We start from the raw sequence: 23,975 nt of genomic DNA on the forward strand, positions 1-23,975 counted from the left end.
TATATCGTAACTTGAAGCACCAATTGGAAAATTTTGGTATCATATTTTTAATGGATTTATGCCATAAAAATAACACACCAAAGAAAAAAATGTTAACAAATATATAGTAAAAAAATAACCAAGCATTTTTAAACCCAAAGCAAATTATATAGTTTTCTTTGCACATTTTATGCTATTTTCAATTCAATAGAAATTTAAGAAGGCAAGTTAAAAAAAGTAAGGTAAACGGAAACTTAGATATTTTTTAGGATAAGGCTACATACAAGTCTTTACCATCATAATGATATAGTCTGTACTATCATCACGGTAGGCAGCGGCTTGGTTCTGCCATGCCTGTCCATGGGTGACGGTAACCACTCACCATCAGCTGGGCCGTATGTTTCGTCTGCTTATAAAGGCAATAAAAAATGCAATTTTTATACAAATCAGTTTCATTCATTATAGATCTACTGATAGTACAAGCATAATTTATTCAGTATAAAATACGTCACGCATAATTATGTCGTATTTTATTTCTTACTTCTTATTCTTATAACTATCATATTATCTCTTCTATTTTAATTTACATATTATATAACACTTATTGATAAAATTATTAATATAGTTACTACACAAAGCTTATGCTCACCGGTTGTTGGAAGATTTAAATCGATCCCTAATCGAGGTTTCCAGAAGAATGTGCCAGGAATAGTGCTCTGTAATATAGATTGTACTTTTTAAGGATATTTTTGTTCATCAAAACTATTTCAGATATTTTCTAACCATTACATATATTATTAAAGTCTATAAAATAAAAATTCAAATAAAACCTAATTAATTAAAATACGTTCTTAGGCGACCAACGAATAAATTAACAACCAACCGCATTCACCTATATAAAATGAGAATAACATTATTTTTTTCTCTTGGGATGAATGACCCAAGCTAGCAATTACTAGCAGTTATTAGCACCTGCCCGAGTGCGTATCATCTCGAAAGTGCATCTATTTACCACTGGTTCCGAATCGAGACAACATGAAAAGGTCTGGCGAGAAAATCAGTGGGCTGATATTTTGATTAAGACTATCTCTGATAACTCTTTAAAGGGACCTTAGTCAAGTGAATGTAGTCCGACAATAGATGACAGTTAGTCTTCAGCTCTGATTAAGTCAGAAATATTTCTTTCGATTCACGCTTGCGCGTGCATGGTACGTTTTGATCCGGTATTTTATTGCTGAAAGACCACTCTCAGTTATGGAACATAATTTAATTAATATGTTAAGCTATATACCTAGTCAGGTCATAAATTCTGTCACATGTTTAATGTAAAATAATTGAAACAAGTTTATTCATTATGTAACCATTCATATACCAAAATGAACTTAACAAAACATAGATTCTTATGACACTAAAGTTTATTCAAAATGACCTCCGTGATTTTGAATACAGGCCTTCAACCTGCGCGGCCAGTCGTCTATCGCAGCACGAACGAGGTCCATGTCAATATCGGCGGCTGCCTTAATCAAAGATGTCTTGAGTGACTCCAAATTGGGATGAGGCTTTGAGCATGCCTTTTCCTCCAAGTGTTGCCATATCTTGTAATCTAACGGATTCAAATCTGGCCTGGAGGAGGGCCAGTCTTCGTGCCGGATGAAGTCGATTTCACGCGCCGGCAGCCAGTCTTGTGTGCGCTTCGCTCTATGAGCTGGCGCCGAATCTTAATGGAATACCCAGTGCCTGTTATTGAACGTGGTATGAGAAACAGGTTCCACAAGGTTCGTCAGGACTGTATTTTGATACACAACTGCATTCGTTTTTACACCTTTCTCACAAAAATGTACCTCTGTTAAGCCCCAATAAGAAACTCCCAACCATACCATGAGCGAGGATGGAAAATGACCTCGTTGGACACGCGGAATACGGTTGCTCGCTTCTTCACTACTGTGTGCGTACACCTTATCATTTTGTTCGTTGTAGCTCTCTTCTAAGGTAAAAATTTTTTCATCCGAAAAAAGAATTTCCTGATTTTTTTTTCCCGCGTACCGCTTCAACAAAGCGCGGCATCTCTTCAGTCTCACTCAGGTCGAGACGAGCATTCAAACGATGTTCTGTTTTTCTTCGATATGCCCGAAGCCCTAAGTCTTCATTTAACACCCTTTTCACCGTGGTTCTGCTTAACCCCATCTGAAGGGCCAACAGTTTCTGCTTACGTTTGGGATTTCTTTGAATTCGCGCCTTTACAGCCTTTATCACTGCTGGAGTCCTAACAGACCGAGGGCGACCACTTCTTGACCTGTCATCTACACTAGAGTCTTCATTGTATCGTTTGATGGTACGATAAACGAATCTTTTGGTTATATTAAAAATTTTCAGAATGTTAAAAATTTTAATTGGCGCGTAACCGCAACGATGCAACGCAATAACTGCAACACGGTCTTCTGTAAGCATCCACTCCATATTTAAAAATGAGTAAAAATTCTAAAAGTATTCATTTTTATTTTCATGAACAACTCGAAATTCGAATTCAATAAACTTTTTTGTGGCCAGCATTCTAAAAGAAAAGTTTTTACTGTGTGACAATACTTATGACCTGACTAGGTATATATATATATATATATATACTAGCTTTTGCCCGTGATTTTGTCCGCGTGGAATAGTTACTTTGGGGTAACGCTAAATTTTAACCGCGATTTCATTTACGTAGAAGCTGAAAATATTTTTGAATATTAGAATCACAATAAAATCACGCTTTTTAACAGACTTCAAAAGAGGAGCTTATCAATTCGACCACAATTTTTTTGTCTATATGTTCACCGATTTCTCGTGAATGATTGAACAGAATCCGATAAAAAAAAAATTTTCAATTTTAGTTCGAAAGGACTATTCGGGAAGTCTTCCCGAATAGTCCTGTAATCCTCAAGATCAGGATCTGATGATGGTATCTTGGAGAAATCCAGAAAAATCTTCAATTTTCAAAGCCCATCTTGAAGTGCTATGAGTGTTTCTTGTTATTCTTCTTATTCTGAACCGCCTCGCACCGGCCGGCCGCCCGGCCGTCGCCTTGTACATCATTATTATGCGCTTGATCATTATTTTGCTGCGATGTTATTTTAAAACTGCGATATCTTCTAAGATACTAATTGAAATCAAATGATGTAAAGAGCAAATTTCTTTAAAATTTAATAATAGGGGTTAAAGTATGAAATTGCCGTTTTATTATAATAGGTACTATAATAGGTATCTCGAATTGACATAGCACCTTCATGGTTTGAGATTTTCGAGTCAAACTTTTTTAAACGGTACCTATGAAGTTCTTCTTTTAAAAATGTGGAACATTCGATTATCGACTTTAATTTTTTTTTTATTCAGGTTAGATAACAAATAAAGATACTTAGAAAATTCAAGTGATTTTTGAATACGAGTTCTGACGCGGAACTAACGCTGCAGAAACAGCTTGCAATATCAATGTTGCGTTTGTATAGGGCTATTGAACGCACCGTGCGATTTTGGTTTAAACGCTTTCGTGATGGAAATTTTGATTTGGAGAACGAACCACGTGGAAGACCGCCCACACATGTGAATAACAAAGCATTGAAAGAGATGGTGGAAGTCGATCCGGGCCAAACTACCCAGGAATTCTGGGTTGATAAGCACTCTAAAATTGAAACTGAACGATTGGCATTTATAAGATTCAATCAAAACCAACTCAAAGCTGAAAGCTATATTCATCTACAAGATGAATTAAATGTAGATCAAAATGTTGATAATTTAGGTAGTTTAATAATTCTCCCTTCAAGTTTTACTGGCGGTCCAAGATATATGCATGAACGAATACAAGATGCATTTTGTTATGTTAAGAAATATGATGATTTTTTATAAATATGACAACGAATCCAAACTGGGAAGAAATAACTTGAGAACTATACGAAGGACAATCTTCATCAGACAGACTTGAGACGAAAAGGGAAAGTTAATTTTTTTTAATAAAGAAACTGTAATAATGACAATAATTAATATTTTTTATTTTAAATGCCAAGCGAAACGGGCGGGTACTTACAGCTAGTATAGATATATAACTAAACATACTAGTGGTCCTCCGGTAGTCGAAATTCGACTATAATTAATTGAAATTATAGGTTTGTACACTATTATAATTCTATTGTCAAAAACTAACTTCTGTAATCACAGATTTCGCTAAGACGCACTTTAGACAAATATTATTTAATCTAGTCTCAAATTTTACCATAGAATAAGAAAAGTTTGACAATAAACAAATAGCATGCGTGTGTTGTGTCAAATACACGGTAGTGGGTGTAATGTTTTTTTATTGATTGATTGTATTTTTTATGCATAATAAAAAAAAAAAAAAAACTATTTGCACTCCTTCTCTGTATTCTCTATAAGTGACGGTAATTTCATTCTCCTCCTTGCACGCAATTTTTGTAAAAAAGGCTCCAAAGTTTTTGCTTCACGTATTAATATATAGATTAGCATAGTAAGTACTACTAGTACTTTATTAAATAATTCTTCTTCTTTAGTGGTGCTACTCCCATATTCAAAAAACAAAGTAGAAAGTATCTCCAACAATGCCAATTAAAGATTAATTAATACTTTCAATTTATCCTTCGGATACTTTTTGCAGAGTAAGACTGAAGATAGTCCATCTCCGTAGTTGAAACGTGGCCACTGTTTCCGGGAAAGGTTGACCATCTCAGAGCAACAGAATAGCTAAGTCACTGTCTCCCGATATCATTTCCCTGGGGTATCGGAATTAATGCTGTCAATGATGACATTGACGCGTAGTCGCTTGGGTGTTAGCTAAGGCAGTAGTTTCGACAGATACTCGTACATAGTTACAACCGACACGGTCGATGACTTCCATGATATTGTAGAAAATATCGTCAATGCTCTCCGAGATTACAGTTATCCTTTAACCAATACCAGGCGCAGTGATTGTACATATATTGGACAAAAAATTACACTCTTTGAGTTAGCTTTATCAACCTTTTGCCTGGTAATATTATTGCATAGGTACAGGAATTAAGTTTCTCCCTTTCCACAGAAATATGAAGATTTCGACAATTATTGCGACATCAAAAAGTGTTCGGAACGCCATTAAAAAGTTTGATTGCAAAGCAACAATTGTCATGTATATTTTTATAATTTTTAATTTTGTTTCTAAGGTTGTTAATAATAAACTGTCAACTACGAGATGTGCATCCTATTTTTTCTTCTTTTCTTTAATCTTCCTCCTCATAAACCCAAAATATATCTAAACAAGAAACCGTCCGCTACAAACAGGTATTTCAGAGAAACGGATGATTTTTTTAACTAGCACTGCAGCACATACTAAATTAACTCCAGAATAGAAGCAGAACGTGTTTTTTTTTAATTTGAATGATCATAAGTCTTTCTTTACCCACGAAATTGCCGTTTAGTATAATGAAACTTATTTCTATTCATCAAAACATGCAACGGACTGGATGCAAGGAACTTGTGCAAGCTTTGGCACAAGTAGAAGTCTGACCGCGTAAGGTTTGATGAGTACTGTGGATGAAGCAAAATTGCCAACCTTAGCTCTTCTAGCTCAGGGAGCGACTTTATACCATATGAGGTCAAGTTTTGTAGTGTAGGAGCAGCGGGGATAAGCGATTAACTAAGGCTGGCCGGAGATTCGAGAGTTTCTCGCAACGCAAGGCATACCTTAACGAGTTCGTCGCGCTGTCGTTTAGTTCGTGCTTTTTTCCCCTTACCTAACCGTTGGTAGCCAAAGAGGCTATTTCAGCTTCACGCGGACCCATAGGTACGCTCACGGCTTCAACCCGAAAGAATTGCCAATACTAGCCCTAGCAAGAGCAGTGCTTCGCTGAATCTACTACCGGATCGGAATCGTAACCTATTGAGGAGATCCTACAAGAAACCCATTGGGTTGTACCTATCAGCTAGTTGGCACGTCGAACTCTCTGTCGGAGTCGACGAGCTCGACGAGAAAGGTGAACGTTGCTTAAAGAGCCTAAAAGCACCGAGACTGGATCCGAGGGTTCCGACAAGACATTATTAAAGTTCGTGCGGCATCCACATATCAAGTTTTTTTACCTTGCCTTGACTCACACATTCACAAGTTCACTCACATGAACCAATATTGTTTTAATGCTAACGTTGAATGCTACTGCTAACCCAGCGGCAGTTTGGGTATGGCAAGCTTCGACTGTCGCCTTTAATTTGTAGTTGTTGACTTTAAGTTTCGGGGGACCACGGATTTCATTTTTTAGATCTAAAGGAGAATGACCAAAAGTCGTCTAGCAAAGTTGCATATTGCAGAATCAAAATAACATCGAAATAGTTTTCTCATTTGTTACAATTAATTTCACTACAGATATGTTTTGTACAGGACCGGAATTATGATTTTAAGATTAATAGTACATCAACAATTGTTCGCATCATTTCCGTAATAAAGTCATGACATGACGTTTCGTTCTCTCTATTTAGACAGATTTACTCATGCATGAGTTTTTAGACTCAATCATCACAAAAATGATATGAAAATCATGTACAGTTAAATAACTAAGTATATTTATTATATTATATTTTACAACGTATTGAATTACGATTTTATCATTAAGTTAAAATAATTTTTTTTTTTCTGTGTTCCGTTTCACGCAGACGCAACTGTCAAGCTATATGATATTATTGTCCATAGACGTAGACGAGCCGGCGGCTGCGACACAGCAAGCGGCCATACCTACGTTTTTATGTAGGAACCTAAAAGGGTTTTATTACGTCTGGACATTTATATGCTTTGTTTATGAACTCTTGAATTTCTGTAATTCTGTAATCATGTTGATGCTTGAGCCTCTGATAATGAGGAGAAGTCGGTGTGTGAAAACTATGATATGTTTTGTTTGTGGGCTCAACATTATTAAAATTTATAGGTTATGTCCGTTTTGGTCCAATTACTTGAAAACCCGTTTAATTATGGGGAAGCGAACACTTTTATTCGATAATATATAAAGCGTAGTCTATAATAAATAAAGATTTATTGTGCAACAACTTAAGACGGAATTCCATACATATTATGTGGTTATTGTCCTTTCCATGTTGGTAGCTTTCAAACCAATAACGAATCGTGGTTTTTTTTATTATTCATTTCATACACTTCATTAATGTTGACGTGCAGCATGCGCGACGGAACTCAAATTCAATAATTAGTCGTATTTTAATGGTGTTATTTTTGACGAAAAATATACCATTATATAGAAAAAAACAAAGTAGTAATCAACAAACAATCAAACAAAATTTTTAAATATATTTACATTTATGATATGATATATGACAATAATAAGTACATTTGAATTTAGAATTTATTGTCAGCCATATTGAAATGACTGATAGATGACCTGATAAATAATTACACAATCCAAAACTTAATTCAATAAATATAAATGTATAGAGGGGTGAGCAGACAATCCTGTTTTACAAAAATTGCCAATCTCTTCATCTCTATACAATTTAATTTGTCTTTGTTATCAATAATACTTTAACGTTTAATAAGTGATTTTAAAATCCCGTTTCGTGCCGAAAGTCATCAAAACAATAAAAATTATCTAATGTTATTATCGAATGCTGTTTGTAAGAATGAGATTTCACGAGTTCAATAATGGTACACAGTTTACACTTATATATAATTTGTTAAATCGAAATTTTCTTGTTCAGACGAAATCCGATTATCCATAAAATATAAGCTCCATGAGATATAGTACCTTATTTTTAATTGTAATTAAAAATTAAAATTAAAAAAACATACATGATATTAAATAGGCCGCGTTAAAAAATTGGTCGCCACATCCGTTTTAAGAATCGAAATTGCAATTAACCTGTTTCCCGATTTACATACCTATACTTTTTACACTAATATTGTTATACATACGTCTTGCAGAGTTACAAGAATTAATTTTAATATTAAGTAACAATGTTATTAATTACCTTCGCCATCGGTATAAATATCATCATCAGTATCACGAAAAAAGGAGTCATAGCAATGTTCATCCTGTTGCGAATAACACACCTGATTACCGACGACACACGTCAAGCTATCAGTACTGCATTAAACAACTGCCGATTGCCGAGGAATGTGAAACACAATGTGATAATGGGAAATGGTTCTTGAAAACAAATGACGAAATTAAACTTGGCTGTGCGGTAAAATAAACAGTGAATACTTAAAGTTTTCTACGTGATTGCTTCCAGAGGGCTTAGGCCGTCGCACAAATTACCCATTGTTAAGTATTTAGGCCGAAATAATTTATTTAACAGCAAATCTCTCAATCTCGTTTTAACTTAATGATACTTAAATTCTTATATTGGTTCGATATAATTAATTAAAAGCAAACAAGTAAAAAAAGCTGATAAGTCAAATATACCTATATGCATCTAGTGGGTAGAAAGAATAGCAAGCATGTTGTACTAGATATGCTTGTATATACATATATATATATGAATGTTGTATGTGTGCTCTGATCGTCGTCGTCGTCTCAATAGGTTGTTTGAGCTACCTCACACCTTGCACACTTCTTGTGCATAGTAGTGTGAAAACGAACTTCCCAGACGCGCTACAGAATCGGGACAAGCCCACCAATCCGCCAAAACCGTTATTATACTGAACACTGAGAGCACGGTACGAGCTTTGATAATGTCTAGTCTACGGGCTGCACGTGTGCACCGGCGTACAGTAAGCTGGAAAGAGTGTAATTTAACTCTAAATGAGCGGCGTGCGAGCCTGGGTGTTTGCTCTTATCGACAGCGCTCTCTATTCTCGTTCAATATCGGCATCGTCTTTCAGGTCAGGAGTAAGCGGATGACCTAGATATTTGAATTTAAATATCATTCGCAACGGAGCTCCGCTGAATAATATAAGTAGCATTTTATCAGGACTCTTAACCCTCGAACTCAAACATCATGACTTCTGAGATCTTCACAGTGCGTCGCGATTCTGATACGGTGGTAGAATCTACGAAGTACAGCTCTTTCTAGGGCTGGTGTTAACAAGCTTTCTTAGGTTCAACCCGTGAGATCACCTACCCCTCTGCGAGAAGCTGGTATGGTCGAGTAATATATTAGGCAATCAGCAAATAGCTAGGAAAAAGATTAATAGATGGCCTCTAGTTGCATTTACGCTATGAGCTCATATTTATTATGTTGTTTCGGTATTGAATATTGATTATACGTTTGTAGATTTATTTCAACATCAGCTATTGTACAGATGTAAAGTTTATTTGCAATCACGCACTGGGTTTTAACATTTATTGTTATGACATGGTATTAGATTCGTCTTAACTGTACGAGTGCAATACAGCATATCCATACAAATATGTGTAAGTAAAAAGGCATAAAAATATTGAGCTCTGTGATTTCTCTCCTATCTTGGCGAACCGATTTTCTCTTTTTTGGTTAATATTTACCAAGCTCTCCTTTTATAAATTGAGAAGATCTTTTTTCTCATCTTGACAAGAAAATATGTGAATAACAAAACAAAAAAGGACATGTACGAGCGGTGTTCAATAAATAGTGATATACATTCTCCTTGGAAAAAAACAATACTGGCAGGCATAGCCTAGATATTATAATATTAAGAAAAAAAGTAGTCAAATCTCTTTTGTTTTAAAAAAATAGAAGTCCGTTGTTTGAGTCGTTTCGGAACGTGTTCTTTAAAATGGATAAAATTGAAGTTTGCGCGGTAATAAAATATCTCTGCTTGACAAATTTTACTACGGAGTTAGTAAATCTTGAGAGCAATATTAGAGGTTCATGCTCCTCCATATTCTACGGTTCTGCGTTGGTGTGCTGAGTTCAAGCGAGGAGGAACTTTTATTAAAGATGTCCCCGCAAGGGACGCCCTAAATGATTAAAAAATTGAAAACATTGCCTTGGCGGATCGTCGTGTTACTGTTTGTTTTATAGCAGAAAAAAATGAAGATTTTTTCAAGAACGTTTTCGTAACATTTCGTCAAAGGAACATCATAAGGGCCATAAATTTGAAGATGATGACGCAGTAGTCGCCACATTGCACAATTTTTTAAGGGACCATTAATCTATCTTTAAGAAAAGTGTATACAGAGTGTATACAGAGGTCAGCTCACGTTAATTTGGGGCCATTAGCTGGCTTGTGCGGTACCATATTACGTTCTTTAAGTCTTCTTCGAACAGTTCAAGAGCACACAGATACTCCATGGAAGTCGCGTAGTTGATTTTGTATCTGAACTGAAGTCAAGTGCCCGATTTTCAAGCTAGTCATAAAGATAAACTGGTATTGCCTTTCAGTTGTCACACGAAATCGCGGTCTTCCTTGACGACGAACGAAGCCGCCAGTCTCTAAGTACTTTTGATAAACTCTTCGGACAGTAGTATGGCTTGAATTCAGTTGTGCATCCACATTTCTTTGGCTATGCCCGGCCTGCAGAAGTGTTATAGCTTGGACGGCAATTTCAGGCCGAGTATCCATATTTTTTTGTCAATACTAGCTTAAAGTTTAGAGTAGCCTTTTTATAGAACCAATAATCAAAAACATCAATTCAAAAATCCAACTTTCGCGATTTAATTAAAATTTTGTCCTCCCTTGGATCGTTGAAAACAATGAACGGAATCGAATTTTCCTTTTTTTTTATAATTCTGAATTTGAAATTTAAAAAAGCATACGAAAAAGATGGCCAGTAAATCAACTTCAAAATTGCATAACAACTTATTGCTCAACCTAACATTTATTTTTAGCTAGGGACCGTCAAAACTTAAAACACTAGGTGGGTCGATAGATGTGTCCGGGAGTATATAATAACTGTTGCAATCTAGTACAGAGCAGGCGAACGACACAGAACGATTGAGACCTTACTAGATACTAATCGCTTAGCTTGAAAATTTGCACATCAAGGATCGATGACAGTAAATTTTCCTAATCACCGCATACAAAAATAACATTTTAGTTTTAGTTATTATTCAAACGTGTTTTATTCTTAGTTTATAATATATTATTATATGGTTAGATATAAAAACTCCTTCAAACTACTTTTTAACGTTGTCATTCTTTGTAAACATTTTATGGCTCTCATGGCTTCGAGCGCATCACTCCTATTTGATCCCAGGCAAAGATCTCAGTTTTATTATAACTTCTATTATTCGTCCCCATTACACAGCTCAAATGAGTTTTCTAATAACATTTAATATACTACTCGTCGCTTATTTGTATCTCCTGATTAACAATTGAAAATCTATTATTGTGTTGTTACACCGTGATTAATCTCGTGGCTTTCTGTGGTTGATTTAGAATAATTAGTTTGGGTATTGGATTAGACGTGCTGTTAATTCGATCGATTTAAAGTCGGTCTTGAAACGTGTAATACACTGTTAACGTCACTATCTAGTTCAGTTTATCCGTACAGTTGTAACCGTTGCCGGCTTACGTCTTCCTGTTGATAATGGATGTCTTAATGTCAGTCATAAAACCAGAGCCATCCTTGGACGAACATTTTATCGTCTCGAGATAGAGTGAGGATTTAAATTAGTAGAACTTAAATTGTGAATATGCCTACAGCGGTATCCCTGGCATGAAAATTACCCAGGACCCCATCTGTATGTTTGTACGCATGGTCATACTTCAAAGCAGATGGTTCTGTGCTCATCATACGGGACTTCTTGTCGAGCCGCTCTTTTCGATATCGAGTCGAGGGAACCCGCTCCTTCCCGCGACCTCTCACAGCTGGAGTCCCGCAAGGCTCTGTCCTCTCACCCCTCCTATTTAGCTTATTCGTCAACGATATTCCCCGGTCGCCGCCGACCTAGTTAGCTTTATTCGCCGACGACACGACTGTTTACTATTCCAGTAGAAACGAGTCCCTAATCGCGAAGAAGCTTCAGAGCGCAGCCCTAGCCCTAGGACAGTGGTTCCGAAAATGGCGCATAGACATCAACCCAGCGAAAAGTATTGCGGTGCTATTTCAGAGGGGAAGCTCCACACGGATTTCCTCCCGGATTAGGAGGAGGAATCTCACACCCCCGATTACTCTCTTTAGACAACCCATACCCTGGGCCAGGAAGGTCAAGTACCTGGGCGTTACCCTGGATGCATTGATGACATTCCGCCCGCATATAAAATCAGTCCGTGACCGTGCCGCGTTTATTCTCGTTAGACTCTACCCCATGATCTGTAAGCGGAGTAAACTGTCCCTTCGGAACAAGGTGACACTTTACAAAACTTGCATAAGGCCCGTCATGACTTACGCGAGTGTGGTGTTCGCTCACGCGGCCCGCACATACATAGACACCCTCCAATCTCTACAATCCCACTTTTGCAGGTTAGCCGTCGGAGCTCCGTGGTTCGTGAGGAACGTTGACCTACACGACGACCTGGGCCTCGAATCTATCCAGAAACACACGAAGACAGCGTCGGAACGGTACTTCGATAAGGCTATGCGTCATGATAATCGCCTTATCGTTGCCGCCGTTGACTACTCCCCGAATCCTGATCACGCAGGAGCCAGTCACCGTCGACGCCCTAGACACGTCCTTACGGATCAAATAACCTTTGCATTAGACGCCTTCAGCTCTAACACTAGGAGCAGGCTTAGAGACCTCGGTAACCGTACTCGTCGAACTCGACAAAGAGTTCGCCGTGCAACCTAATCCATGAATCAGCTCGCTGTTTCTCGCCGGATCTTCTCAGCGGGTCGCGATTCCGATCCGGTAGTAGATTCATTCGCGAAGCAGCTACTCTTGAGCTGTTAGGTCTCCTTCGGAGGCGCTCGGGTAGCTGTTAGCAAATCCCACCCTCCTGGCTGAGCTTTTGCTCGCCCACCTGTCCTGGTGAAACTGGAAAGGCCTCCGGACCACCAGTAATCCTTCAATTATAAAAAAAAAGCATATGGTTGAAGAGCACATATTGTCCCCGTGTTTCATGAAGTTTGGCGCCGTTGTTAATGTGGTAACCACATACAGTTAAAATATTGGCATAGGCTATCAGCGTATGAAGTCTCATTTGAAATTGCTGCAAAAGAATGTATATTATCGGTAAAATTAATAAAATTGCTGTCAAAATATGAAGAAGTGGAAAAGGACTGTGAAAATCATTAATCCGCAAATTAGTAATCTCGCATGTCTCAATTCGAGCTACAATATCCGCACTCTGTTTCGCGATCACCTCCGTACCGAGAATTGTCGGGTAGTGAAAAGGGCGACTGACCACAGAAACTGAAGTCCACGTGTATCAAGAAAATCTGGACAAGTCTGTGCAGGACCTTTTATGAATCATCTCAAGTTCCTATTTATTAACTTATTATCGTATAGAGTCCGGTTAAAGTAACTTAAAACGACGGGGCGTGGATTCGCACTTCCATTTTGCCTATGGCCTCCAGTAATTATTTAACACAATATTAGCCATGAGCTCATCTACATGTCTAGTACAAAGAAAAGTAAGTCCCTGATATTTTAGGTTTTAGTTCATCATTCTGCACTATTTTGCGCAATAGGTGAAGTCTTAAGGATATTTTGTGCATGGAACGTGTGCGACACCTTTTTTTTTTTTTTTTTTCTTTCCTACCTAAGCGGATAGCCCTAGTGGCTATTTCAGCGTAACCTTAACTTTAGTAGGTGAGCTCACGGGGCTCAACCTGATGACGTTGCTAACACGAACCCTAGCAAGAGCCGTGCTTCGCAGAATCTACCACCGGATCGGAAACGCGACCCACTGAGAAGATCCGGCGAGAAACTCAGTGGGCTGTGTCTGAGAGTTAATTTACTCGTCGAGCCCTTCGTCGCAAGCGACGGGTTCGACGAGAACGGTGACCGGTGCTTGGAGTACCTAAAAGCACCGTTAGTGGATCGGGAGGATCCGAGATGACGTGTTTTGGGCGACGTCGACTGTTTTCCATTCGGTCCGCAGGATCGGGAATGTAGTTACCGGCGGCCACGATGAGAGGGTTCTCGTGTCGTGCCGCTTTATCGAAGTGGCGCATCGATGCCGACTGTAGATACTTACTGATGGACTCTTAAGTCCAGGTCGTCATGGAGGTCGACGTTCCTGACGAACCACGGGGCTCCGACGGCTATCCTGCAAAAACGGGATTGAATGATTTGGAATGATTTTAAGTGTATGCGGGCCGCGTGAGCGAACACTACACTTGCATAGGTCATGACGGGGCGTATGCAAGTTTTGTAGAGTGTCACCTTATTTCTAAGGGACATTTTACTTCGCCTACATATCATCGGGTAGAGACGTCCTAGAATGAAGGCGGCACGGTCGCGTACCGTCTTGATGTGAGGGCGGAATGTCATCCTACTGTCGAGGGTGACGCCTAAATATTTGACCTTCGGGGCCCACGGTATGGGCTGGTCGAACATCGTGATTGGGCGAATGGCGGGAACGGAGGTGTTGACGCGCCTAGTCGGGAGGGGGATGCTCAGCGTGGTGTTCGGAGGGCGACCCCTTTTGAAGAGCACCGCTGTGCTTTTCGTGGGGTTGATGTCGATGCGCCACTTCCGGAACCACTGTCCCATGGTGGTAGCTGCGGTCTGAAGTCGTCGATGAAGCAACGCCTTCTTTCTACACGAGTAGTAGATGGCGGTGTCATCGGCGAAGAGCGCCAGATGGGTCTCCGGAGACCGGGGTATATCATTGATATACAAACTAAATAGTAACGGGGAGAGGGCGGAGCCTTGCGGGACTCCGGCTGTGACGTGACGGGGCCGGGAACGCGTTCCCTCGACTCGATATCGGAACGAACGGTTCGACAAGTAGTCTCGTATGATGAGCACGAGTCTGTCTGGCACTCCCATGTTATACAGTTTGTATATCAAACCGTTGTGCCAGACTTTGTCGAACGCCTTCGCTATATCGAAGAAGAGGGCTCCTGTCGGAATGGGTGCGACCCCAAAATGAAGCATCTACATCGTTTTGACGTGGTAAAAATTCATTAGGAAAGTAGGCAAAAGTGTTACTAGAATATTCGCTGTTAGTTGTTTGTTCCGTTATATCGTGTTTGTACGATTACACCGTTCATGCTGGGTCACTGAAGATTGCAAGAAAAGTACCAGTGACTTCCCTCTCTAGTCTGAAAACTATTAAATGTCGGGGTTTAAGGCACCAAGAGTTTTTCGCCTTCTACTCGTACATTATCTATTAAGCCACCCCTGGCGCCCCAATTGTGAAGGATCGATTTTGCCCAACTGCCACAAAAAGGTATAATATATTCAAGATGACATACTTAACGTAGGTATGAGTACGGTGAGTCGGAATTGCTCGTCGTCGGTAACATTGTAATACGTAGAATAAAAAAAAATGTAAAATCCAATAAAAGATTCCTTTAATGAACAACCAATGGTAAATCGAGTACAAACGTTTTGTTTGATTACAGATCTAGGCTAATTATTTGCCGTTAGCTTAGTTTAACGAGACTGGCCTGCAATTCATTTTCGTCGTTACCTCAAAACAAAAACAACCGCATTGAAATAGGTGGTTTCTGCCGCATATCAAAAGAATAAGCTGTTTAGACGTTTGTCTACGAAGTCGTTTTATACACGACAAAAGAACTTGAGCCAATAATGTTAAGTGTAGCATACTTCTGCAGAATCTCGGTGTCAATAACTGGATTGAGACATAGGAAAGTATAAGAGAGTTAAGAGTTATCTTTCGGTTAGAGCTAAAATGTAGGTACATGGGGAAACCTCAAGTCAAGCAAACCCCCAGATCTCAAGGTACTGTTAGTACTTTCTGTGTGCAAAGTATCGCAAATAATAATATTTATTTTTAAAACAGATTTGACGGTAGTTAGGACAATATTCCAATGTCGACGAATAACATATTTGTTGCACATGAACACCAAAACTGTAATGTATTTAAAAGGTCAGAAATAATTTAATAGAAATAATAATACCAGATTAAATCATACAAGTATTGTTAAATTAGAAAAATATGGTTCCTAAGGAATGTGGATCTTCATGATGACCTTGAGCTTGACTGAAGACAGTAAGTATTTACAGTCGGCATCATTTTTTTCGGCACTTTGAGAAGGCGGCATGACACGAAAATCCTTCACCGGGAACTACATACCTGATCCTGTGGACCGAATGGTAAACAGTCGACGTCGCCCTAAACACGTCATTACGGATCCTCCCGATCCATTAACGGTGCTTTTAGGTACCTCAAGCACCGGTCACCGTCCTCACCGAACCCGTCGCTTGCGACGAAGGGCGCGACGAGTAAATTAACCCATAGACACAGCCCACTGACTTTCTCGCCGGATATTCTCAGTGGGGCGCTTTTCCAATCCGGTGGTAGATTCTGCGAAGCACTGTTCTTGTTAGGGTCAATGTTAGCAATACTCCCGATTTGAGCCCCGTGAGCTGACCTACATGTCAAGGCGAAGCCGAAATAGCCTCTCAAGACTATCAGCATAGGTAGAAAAAAAAAGAATATGTGCGGGCGATTGAATTGGATTAATCAACGTATACAGACTTTACTATCAGCAAAGGCTTTATTTACGGACATAGTTACACCGAACCACCACTACTACATATTAAGACAACAAATCATTCCACGTGAATTGATGAGAAAATGCTTGAAGTCTTTAATGCGATTGACTCGACGGCACCGTAGTTAGTACGCTTGACTGATGGACTGAGGATCGTGTGTTCGATTCTCACATCCGGCAAACATAGGTGTGATGAACAAGTTTCTTTGCTTTGTATTTGGGTGGTTAATATCTGTGCATATTTAAAAATATGTACATATATCAATCTCTAGTTACCATAGTACAGGGCATCCTAGTTTTGAGCAAAAAAAAACTACATTTAGAACCGATACGTAAATATCTTAAGGAAGCGTCAGAACACTATGCTCTTAGCTTGGCCACCGAAAATTACATATCTGGCCCAGGCGACGGGACAACGCAATGCGGCCGTCGTCCAAAACATGTCTTGTTGGATCCTCTGGTCATCGTCCTCGAGTACGACGAAGAGTTCGACATGCGAACGACACAAGCCACTGATTTTCTTGCTGGATATATAAATAATACATAATAAGATAATAAATATTATATTGTAGATTAGTATTGAATGCACATTTTATTTAAAGGGTCCAAGGGTTTAATATTATCAATTAACACTCTATAATAAGGGCTATTTTATTGTAATTATTAAATCTCATTAATATACTTATATTGTTGGTTTTCAAAAAGTAAAATGGGTGTAAAACCTTACAGCCCATCATGTCCACATATTAGAAACTGAATGGAACGCAGATTTACTTCGATACAAAAATTGCCTAAATTGTGAATATTATTGCATTTAAGAAAATAGCAGGGGCTTAAGTGTTAAGCCCCCCGACAGCAAGATTAAAAAAAGTTCCTCGCCATGTAAAGTGCAAAATGCGAAAATGGTGCTTCTTGATAATGGCGCGAGATCAATTTTTTTGCGAGTATTTAACTTCACACGGCAAGAATGACAAATCCATTACTAAATTAAATCTCTTGTACTGAGGAACAGTCTTTTACTGACATACTGATAATGCTCTTTTTTTTAAAGAAAAAATCAAAGAAATCTCTTAATATTCTCTTGAGGTGTAAAACGTATGTATATGAAGCAGTAGTAACCTGTTCATCAAGTTTCGCTTCATAATATTTTTTTACGAGATAAATTTACAAAATTGTCAACTTCAGAACTGGTTTCAATCCTCAATTTGAAGACAATAGCGCCACTACGCCGAAAAAGAGAAACTACAAAAGGGCGCCCTATAATAGTCGCATCGATCTGCCCCACCCGATTGCCTTTTGGGCGTACTTCACTCCAATGCGTTCATTCTTTGCTCACTTCACTACCACCATCTCATGTATGAAACGTAGTATCTATACGCTTTTATTGTTTGGCCACCCCCATTAACAAAAGTTTATCGTTTGGCGGTATAAAGGTCATAGGTAAAAAGATCGAACAGACCTACTGAAACCAGACTCTGACATAGTTTGACAGCCGTCTGACGTATTTTGTTCTTGAAAAACATTGTGTGATAGATATATACGGGGTGTTGATTAATAACAAGTGTATTAATATTTCAGAAAAATCATTGTGAACTGTATTGTGTACATTTTAGTGAATTTATTGTAAGACTCGCTGTGTGGATCTCAGCTGAAAATAAATAAGACCACTAAAAACAAACGTGGTAACGTTTATAGCATATTTGGAACACTGACTAAATAACAATTGATTTTAACAATATTTACGTCTTACGTATTTAATAATTATTTAGTTGTTGCAATTATCGTGCGTAATTCGGTACGAAAAACATAAAGTAATAAATAACTACAAATCTGAAAACAATCGTCTCATTAAATCTCTGAATTGAAAACGCGTAACGCTGTTGATAGTAGGAATTAAGCGTCACCACGTTTCGTCACAGCAAATTACGTTATTCCAACCATTATCAACCAAAAAGTTCAGCATTGAATGTTCGAGGACAGTCTTTAAAAGCGGCGTCATTGAGTCGAATCGAAGCATCGTCGAGACTGGCTTCAGGAGTGGATTACGGTCGTGGAGGGGGAGGCGCGGCCGGCGGCGGCGGCGTTGGCGTCCGCCCTGGCTATGGATATGAAGCGCTTTCAGCTGCTAGCGATGGTAGCGACGGAGATCCCGACGACGCACCAGAATATGCGCCATTCGAAATGGAGATGTCCGGCGGTGGAGAGTCAGCTGACGGCCCTTCATCCCGTGGTTCTAACAAAGTTAATTTCCCGCCTGAAATTGAATTCGATAGACGGCCTACAGTTACTCTTGGCGCCACGGCTGCTTACCATCGCGGACGTGGCCGTTCTATGAGCGCGTGGAGTGATATCAGCCGTTCCAGTATTCGATTTGAGGAAAGGTAAGTGGCAATGTTCACCAAATATGTCTTAGTTCAATACGTACTTCTTACGAAGTTTAAAGTATATTAATAGTTTATTTCAAAGATTATAGCATAAGATATACATACATGCGAGAAAAGGTATATTGAAAAGTGCAGAAAGAGATGTGCTCAATATAGCCGATTTCGTGCCCATAGGAGACCACCAAGTGAAGTTAGGGTTACTACAACCACTTACCACATACGTGCATAGTTTTTTTAAGCAGCATAATGATGCACGCCATTCGGGTGAAACATCTCTTAATCTTGACGCAATTCGCCGTATTGGGAAGCATCTCGTCATGCGCATTTCGAACCGCAGATGACTTCTTGCGGGGAGTAAAAGGTCGGCAGTGCGATTTTAGCGATTTTTTACCTTATGAAAACAGTAAAGCAAAATTTGACGTACGTTAAAAAAAGGAAAGTAAATACGACTGTTCGAGGCTGTTTTTTTTTATTCGAATTGATTTTACGTGATGTCATCAGAAAACGAAAAGCAAATTATAGGATTTTAGTATATCTTTGCTTTATTTAATATTGAACCTAGAAAGCATCAGACTATAGATTGGATTATAAACACTATCTGCCAGCAAGATGTGAACGCGACTCTCGTCAAAATCTCCAGTGCACAAAAATTAGTGATGTGACACTTAAAATTAAAGCGCATAATCATGATAAAAGCCATGAACATAATCAGCTGCAAAATCAAATTTGCTTTAAGAAATTCCATAGTAATCGTACAACTAATAATCAGGTACTAACAGGAACTAATAATTTTCCATTAAAAGTATACTATGATAACCATTAACTCCAAGTGGGCTAGAGCTCGTTCCACCGACTCTGCAAATTTATAAATAGAAAAAATAATTCAGCCAATATTATTCTAATTTCGTGAATCGGATATTCGAAGTTGCTGCGCTAACAGCATCGGTTGAGCACCACTGTTTCGTCTAAATTTGAATTCATTTTTTTTAAAAAATTGTTATTATATTTCCTCATAGTCATGATATATTATTTATGGTACTTTTCCTGATTTCCGGCATTGTCACTTAGCAGTGGCGGTGAGCTTTTTGAAATGACAAAAAACTATATTTTAGACTAGCTGACCCGGCAGACTTTGATAAATAAAAGACTTAAGCTTTTGTATAAAATAAACTTAAAACAAACAAAAGGAATCCGTCCGACGGGGGACACATCAAAGAGAAAACAAAATTGTTATTTTTATTTAATTCCAAGCATTTTCATATTATTTATCTTTTAAACCTTCTCTGGACTTCCACAAATAATTCAAGACCAAAATTAGCCAAATCGGTCCAGCCGTTCTCGAGTTTTAGCGAGACTAATGAACAGCAATTAATTTTTATATATAGAGATAAAGTTTCCAGGGAAAACAATTTAACATTGTCGTTAAAGTTAAGTTCGAGAAATGGACTCAAACGTGCATCTAGACAATTTAATGTATAATAGGTAGGTTGATTTTATGCTTGATCCGTAATAGTCACGCTCATTGTTTTTGTTATTAATTTCGAAGTTAAATCATTACTTTATTTAAACTGTAACGAGAAAAAAATAATTTAGCCCGTCCAGGAATCCCGTCTTAACTATCTACTAGTCACTACTACTAACTAAAGTACAAATTATCTTAACATAACAAAGTACGATAACTTTATTTATTTATCGCCATTAACAAAGAAGTGCTTTTTTTACAAATTTTACAAAAAGTGCATCTAATTAGTTATTTAGATGTAACTTAAATTCGGATCGGATCGCGTAATTATATTATGTTTTGCTTCACGCGCCGTAAATCTCGAGCTTGTGACCGACTTTTCATCAGATGCTTATTTGTTGGCACTGAAGAGACTGAAAGAGGTTCATTTCACGTCGAGGAAAACCTATTGAATATATACCTAGATACTCCGATAACAGGCGCAAATTTGTAGGCGCAATGAATGAATTCGCAAAGTTTTTAAATCGTTGTTTAGATGAAATTAAGGAATACGCGATTTCTCAAAATATAAATTTTAGATTGATACCGTGTTATGCTAGTCATTTTGCGGGGCTTGTGGGAGGATGGTGTCAAAAGCTGTAAGTATCATTTGCGGCGTTTGGTTGGCAACGCACACCTTACATTTGAAGAGATGGGCACAGTACTATCGCACGTTGAAGTTGTCCTCAACTCCCGACCTTTAAACCCTATTTCCTCAGATCCACAGGATTTTCTTCCACTTACCCCAGCTCATTTTTTGGTTGGCCGTCCGCTAACTGCACCTGTATCTGATGACCTTCACGATGTTCCGGCTAGTCGACTTACCAGATACCTGAGAGTTGAACAGATTGGCCAGCACTTCTGGAGCCGCTGGGCTAAGGAATACGTGTCAGAGATGCAAACCAGGAGCAAATGGTACCAACATAAGGGTGAGCTCAAGGAAAATATGTTGGTTCTTATAAAAGATGACAACTTACCGCCATTGAAATGGAGCTTGGGACGAATTATCAAAACATATCCAGGCAAAGACAGCTTGTCACGTGTGCCTGATATTCGCAAAGCGGATGGGATTGTGAGACGGGCATTCTCCAAAATCTGTCCGCTTCCTTTACATGAAGAATGATTACGCACGATAGCACTTGATAGCAGCTGCCGGGTCTCTGAATGATCACCGCCAATTGTTGGAACCTGGTGCTTCGAAGGCCGGGAGCATGTTAACGAATCAACGTCGCGTCATACATTGATGGCAGTGATTGGCCAACGACGACGTCATATCGCACGAACCAATCACAAATCAGTAAACGCAATAGTGGCACCAATTGTCAAAATTTAAAATTATTACACTAAGAAAAAAGATGGACGCGCATCACAATTATATTTTGTAAAATAATTAAAAATAATATAATGAGTATTTGAAGAAGTAAACGCATTTATTCATTTTCTTGGCCACCTCAAGATACCTCTAAGAAATAGACGCAACATTTCGATGTGGGGCTCACCACACTACCACACTTGAACCACGTAACTAAACTAGCTGGAACTAAATAAAGACAACGGAATGCGTGGAAGCAATACGATTGCAAGTCGAACTGATCGAGTTGCCATTTTTTTCATTCTATAATTTCAAGGCAACCATTGCAGAATCTTATCGACACTGTTGACGATACACTCAAATATTACTGAACAATTTCCTTTCCTCTCGTGCCGAGTTTCATGATTTTGGAAGTACTCGGCGTGCATAAACAAATATATTTCTCAGCTAATTCTTTGACATTCGAAGAATAATTGCAAATAAGGTTTTTTGTTTCCGTTTTCTAAATGCAATGTCCATTAGGAAACCAACTCAATTAAATTTGAAATGATTCATAAAGATTACACCAAGTGTGATCAGCATCATAATATCCATAAAAAAATTGCATTGGCAATGGCAAAAGCATTAAATTATGAAATAACAAAAACGCAGCACAAATAAATGAATTAGCATTCTTTGCGACAAATAGAATAATTTTTTAATTAGGTACTCCGAAGAAAGGTTCTATAATACATTCATGGATTTTAATGGATTATACGAAATCTAGATTACTTACAAAAAATTGGATTATACCATAGCGGAGCGTAGTATTCGTATATGTACTAATAATACGTATTAGTGAAGAGATAGAGATGGTTTTTGGAGTACCGCATGATAAAACCGAGGGTCCAATATTATTTACCTTATACATAAACAATACATTGGATCTTTCCTCGGATAAAAATAACACTCATGCTCCTGAGGAAAAACAAATTTTACAAAAGGCTTTGCTACATTTTCATTACTGTTTAAGCGAGCGGCGGAATGAAACCAATCAGTATCTCTTGTTCTCGTTACATTTAAGCAAAATCTTGCCGAATGACTTCTTACATTGGATCCCAATGACACAGAATGTACTAGTTATCTAAGCGATCAGTGAGGTCAATGATTTAAATACATCACACATTGCAGACGGACACTTGCACTACGCACATACACATATAAAATAAATGTAAGTTCCAACCCGTACAGAGACACAACAACTCATAATACTCATGCAAAAAAGGGATCTTCAAAGGGAGTGTAAACTCAAAAAAAACATCATTAAATTTTATTCTTCTTTGTTTTCTTCTATTATATTCATTGCTGAAGGTAGTGTTTAGACTAAAATATTCCCATCGATTTTTGCATTTAGCTTTTTCATATATTTAGGTTCTGAGCCTTTTTAATGCGCCAGGCATAGGCTGACCTGGGAGAGATCTATATATTAATACGTGAAGCAAAAACTTTCTCTCCTTTTTTACGAAAATTGCGCGGACGGAGGAGTGTGAAATTTTCCACACTTATAGAGAATACAGAGAAGAAGTGCACAATGCTAATATTTTTTTAAAATAATGCATAAAAGATACATTAAATCAATAAATAAAACATTACACACACTACATATCATGTATTTGACGCACACACGCATGCATACTATTATTGTCAAACTTTTGTTCTTGACGTCTGTGGTCAAACTGAGAAAGATTAAATATTGTTTGTCTTTATTAATATTTTTTAATAGTGTAGCCTTGGCGAAATTTGTGATTATAGAAGTATAAAATACAACCATAATAGTGTACAAACTTACAATTTCAATTAATTATAGTCGAATTTCGAATTTCGACTACTGCGGGACCTCTAGTTTTATTTTATCCACAAAACACGCATGATCGTTTCCCGTCGAACTTACAGACCACAACAAGCTTTTCTTGACTATCGGAAACTCTACGAGCAACGAGTCCAAAACTACCCCAAATTCATTAAAAGCATTGGTTAAGAGTGTTGTTATTAGAAAGTAGCCCATTGAGGACTAAAGTTTTAAAATTCGTCAAGACCAGATCTCAACGTTGTCGATTTTGATTCTTTTTGTCTCTCTAATAATGCAACATTATTCGTTATACCGAAGATCAATGTGTTCATCAATCTTATTTTTGTTAATGTTAAATGTTCCATTCTCTTCATACGCGGGTGTTTTATTATTTTTGATTGCGACATTTGTACTTTTGTGCTGGTTTCGCTGTCAGTACTGCACCACTTATGACCAAATT

General features: G+C 38.2%; 2 protein-coding genes across 4 annotated transcripts in view; one reads left to right on the forward strand and one right to left on the reverse strand.

The window, feature by feature from the left end:
* Positions 1 to 19,449, reverse strand: part of LOC114245199 (uncharacterized) — a 20,815-nt gene extending 1,366 nt beyond the window's left edge. The window contains exons 1-2 of one of the 2 annotated variants that reach the window (XM_089729722.1): positions 19,089 to 19,449; positions 629 to 695 (exon numbers count right to left, since the gene is read on the reverse strand). In XM_089729722.1, the coding sequence (XP_089585848.1) occupies positions 629 to 695; positions 19,089 to 19,199 (178 nt within the window). In that variant the 5' untranslated portion in view covers positions 19,200 to 19,449. Of the gene's footprint in view, positions 1 to 628; positions 696 to 7,962; positions 8,115 to 19,088 lie in introns of those variants that run through there. The other variant, XM_028177274.2, reaches the window with a different exon arrangement.
* SLO2 (slowpoke 2) overlaps positions 17,622 to 23,975 on the forward strand; it is an 83,212-nt gene continuing 76,858 nt past the window's right edge. The window contains exon 1 of one of the 2 annotated variants that reach the window (XM_089729709.1): positions 17,622 to 18,871. In XM_089729709.1, coding sequence (XP_089585835.1) covers positions 18,672 to 18,871 — 200 coding nt within the window. In that variant the 5' untranslated portion in view covers positions 17,622 to 18,671. The remainder of the gene's footprint in view (positions 18,872 to 23,975) is intronic. The other variant, XM_089729706.1, reaches the window with a different exon arrangement.

The sequence above is a fragment of the Bombyx mandarina genome, chromosome 01 (assembly GCF_030267445.1).
Source record: "Bombyx mandarina strain Sakado chromosome 01, ASM3026744v2".
NCBI classification, from domain to species: Eukaryota; Metazoa; Arthropoda; class Insecta; order Lepidoptera; family Bombycidae; genus Bombyx; species Bombyx mandarina.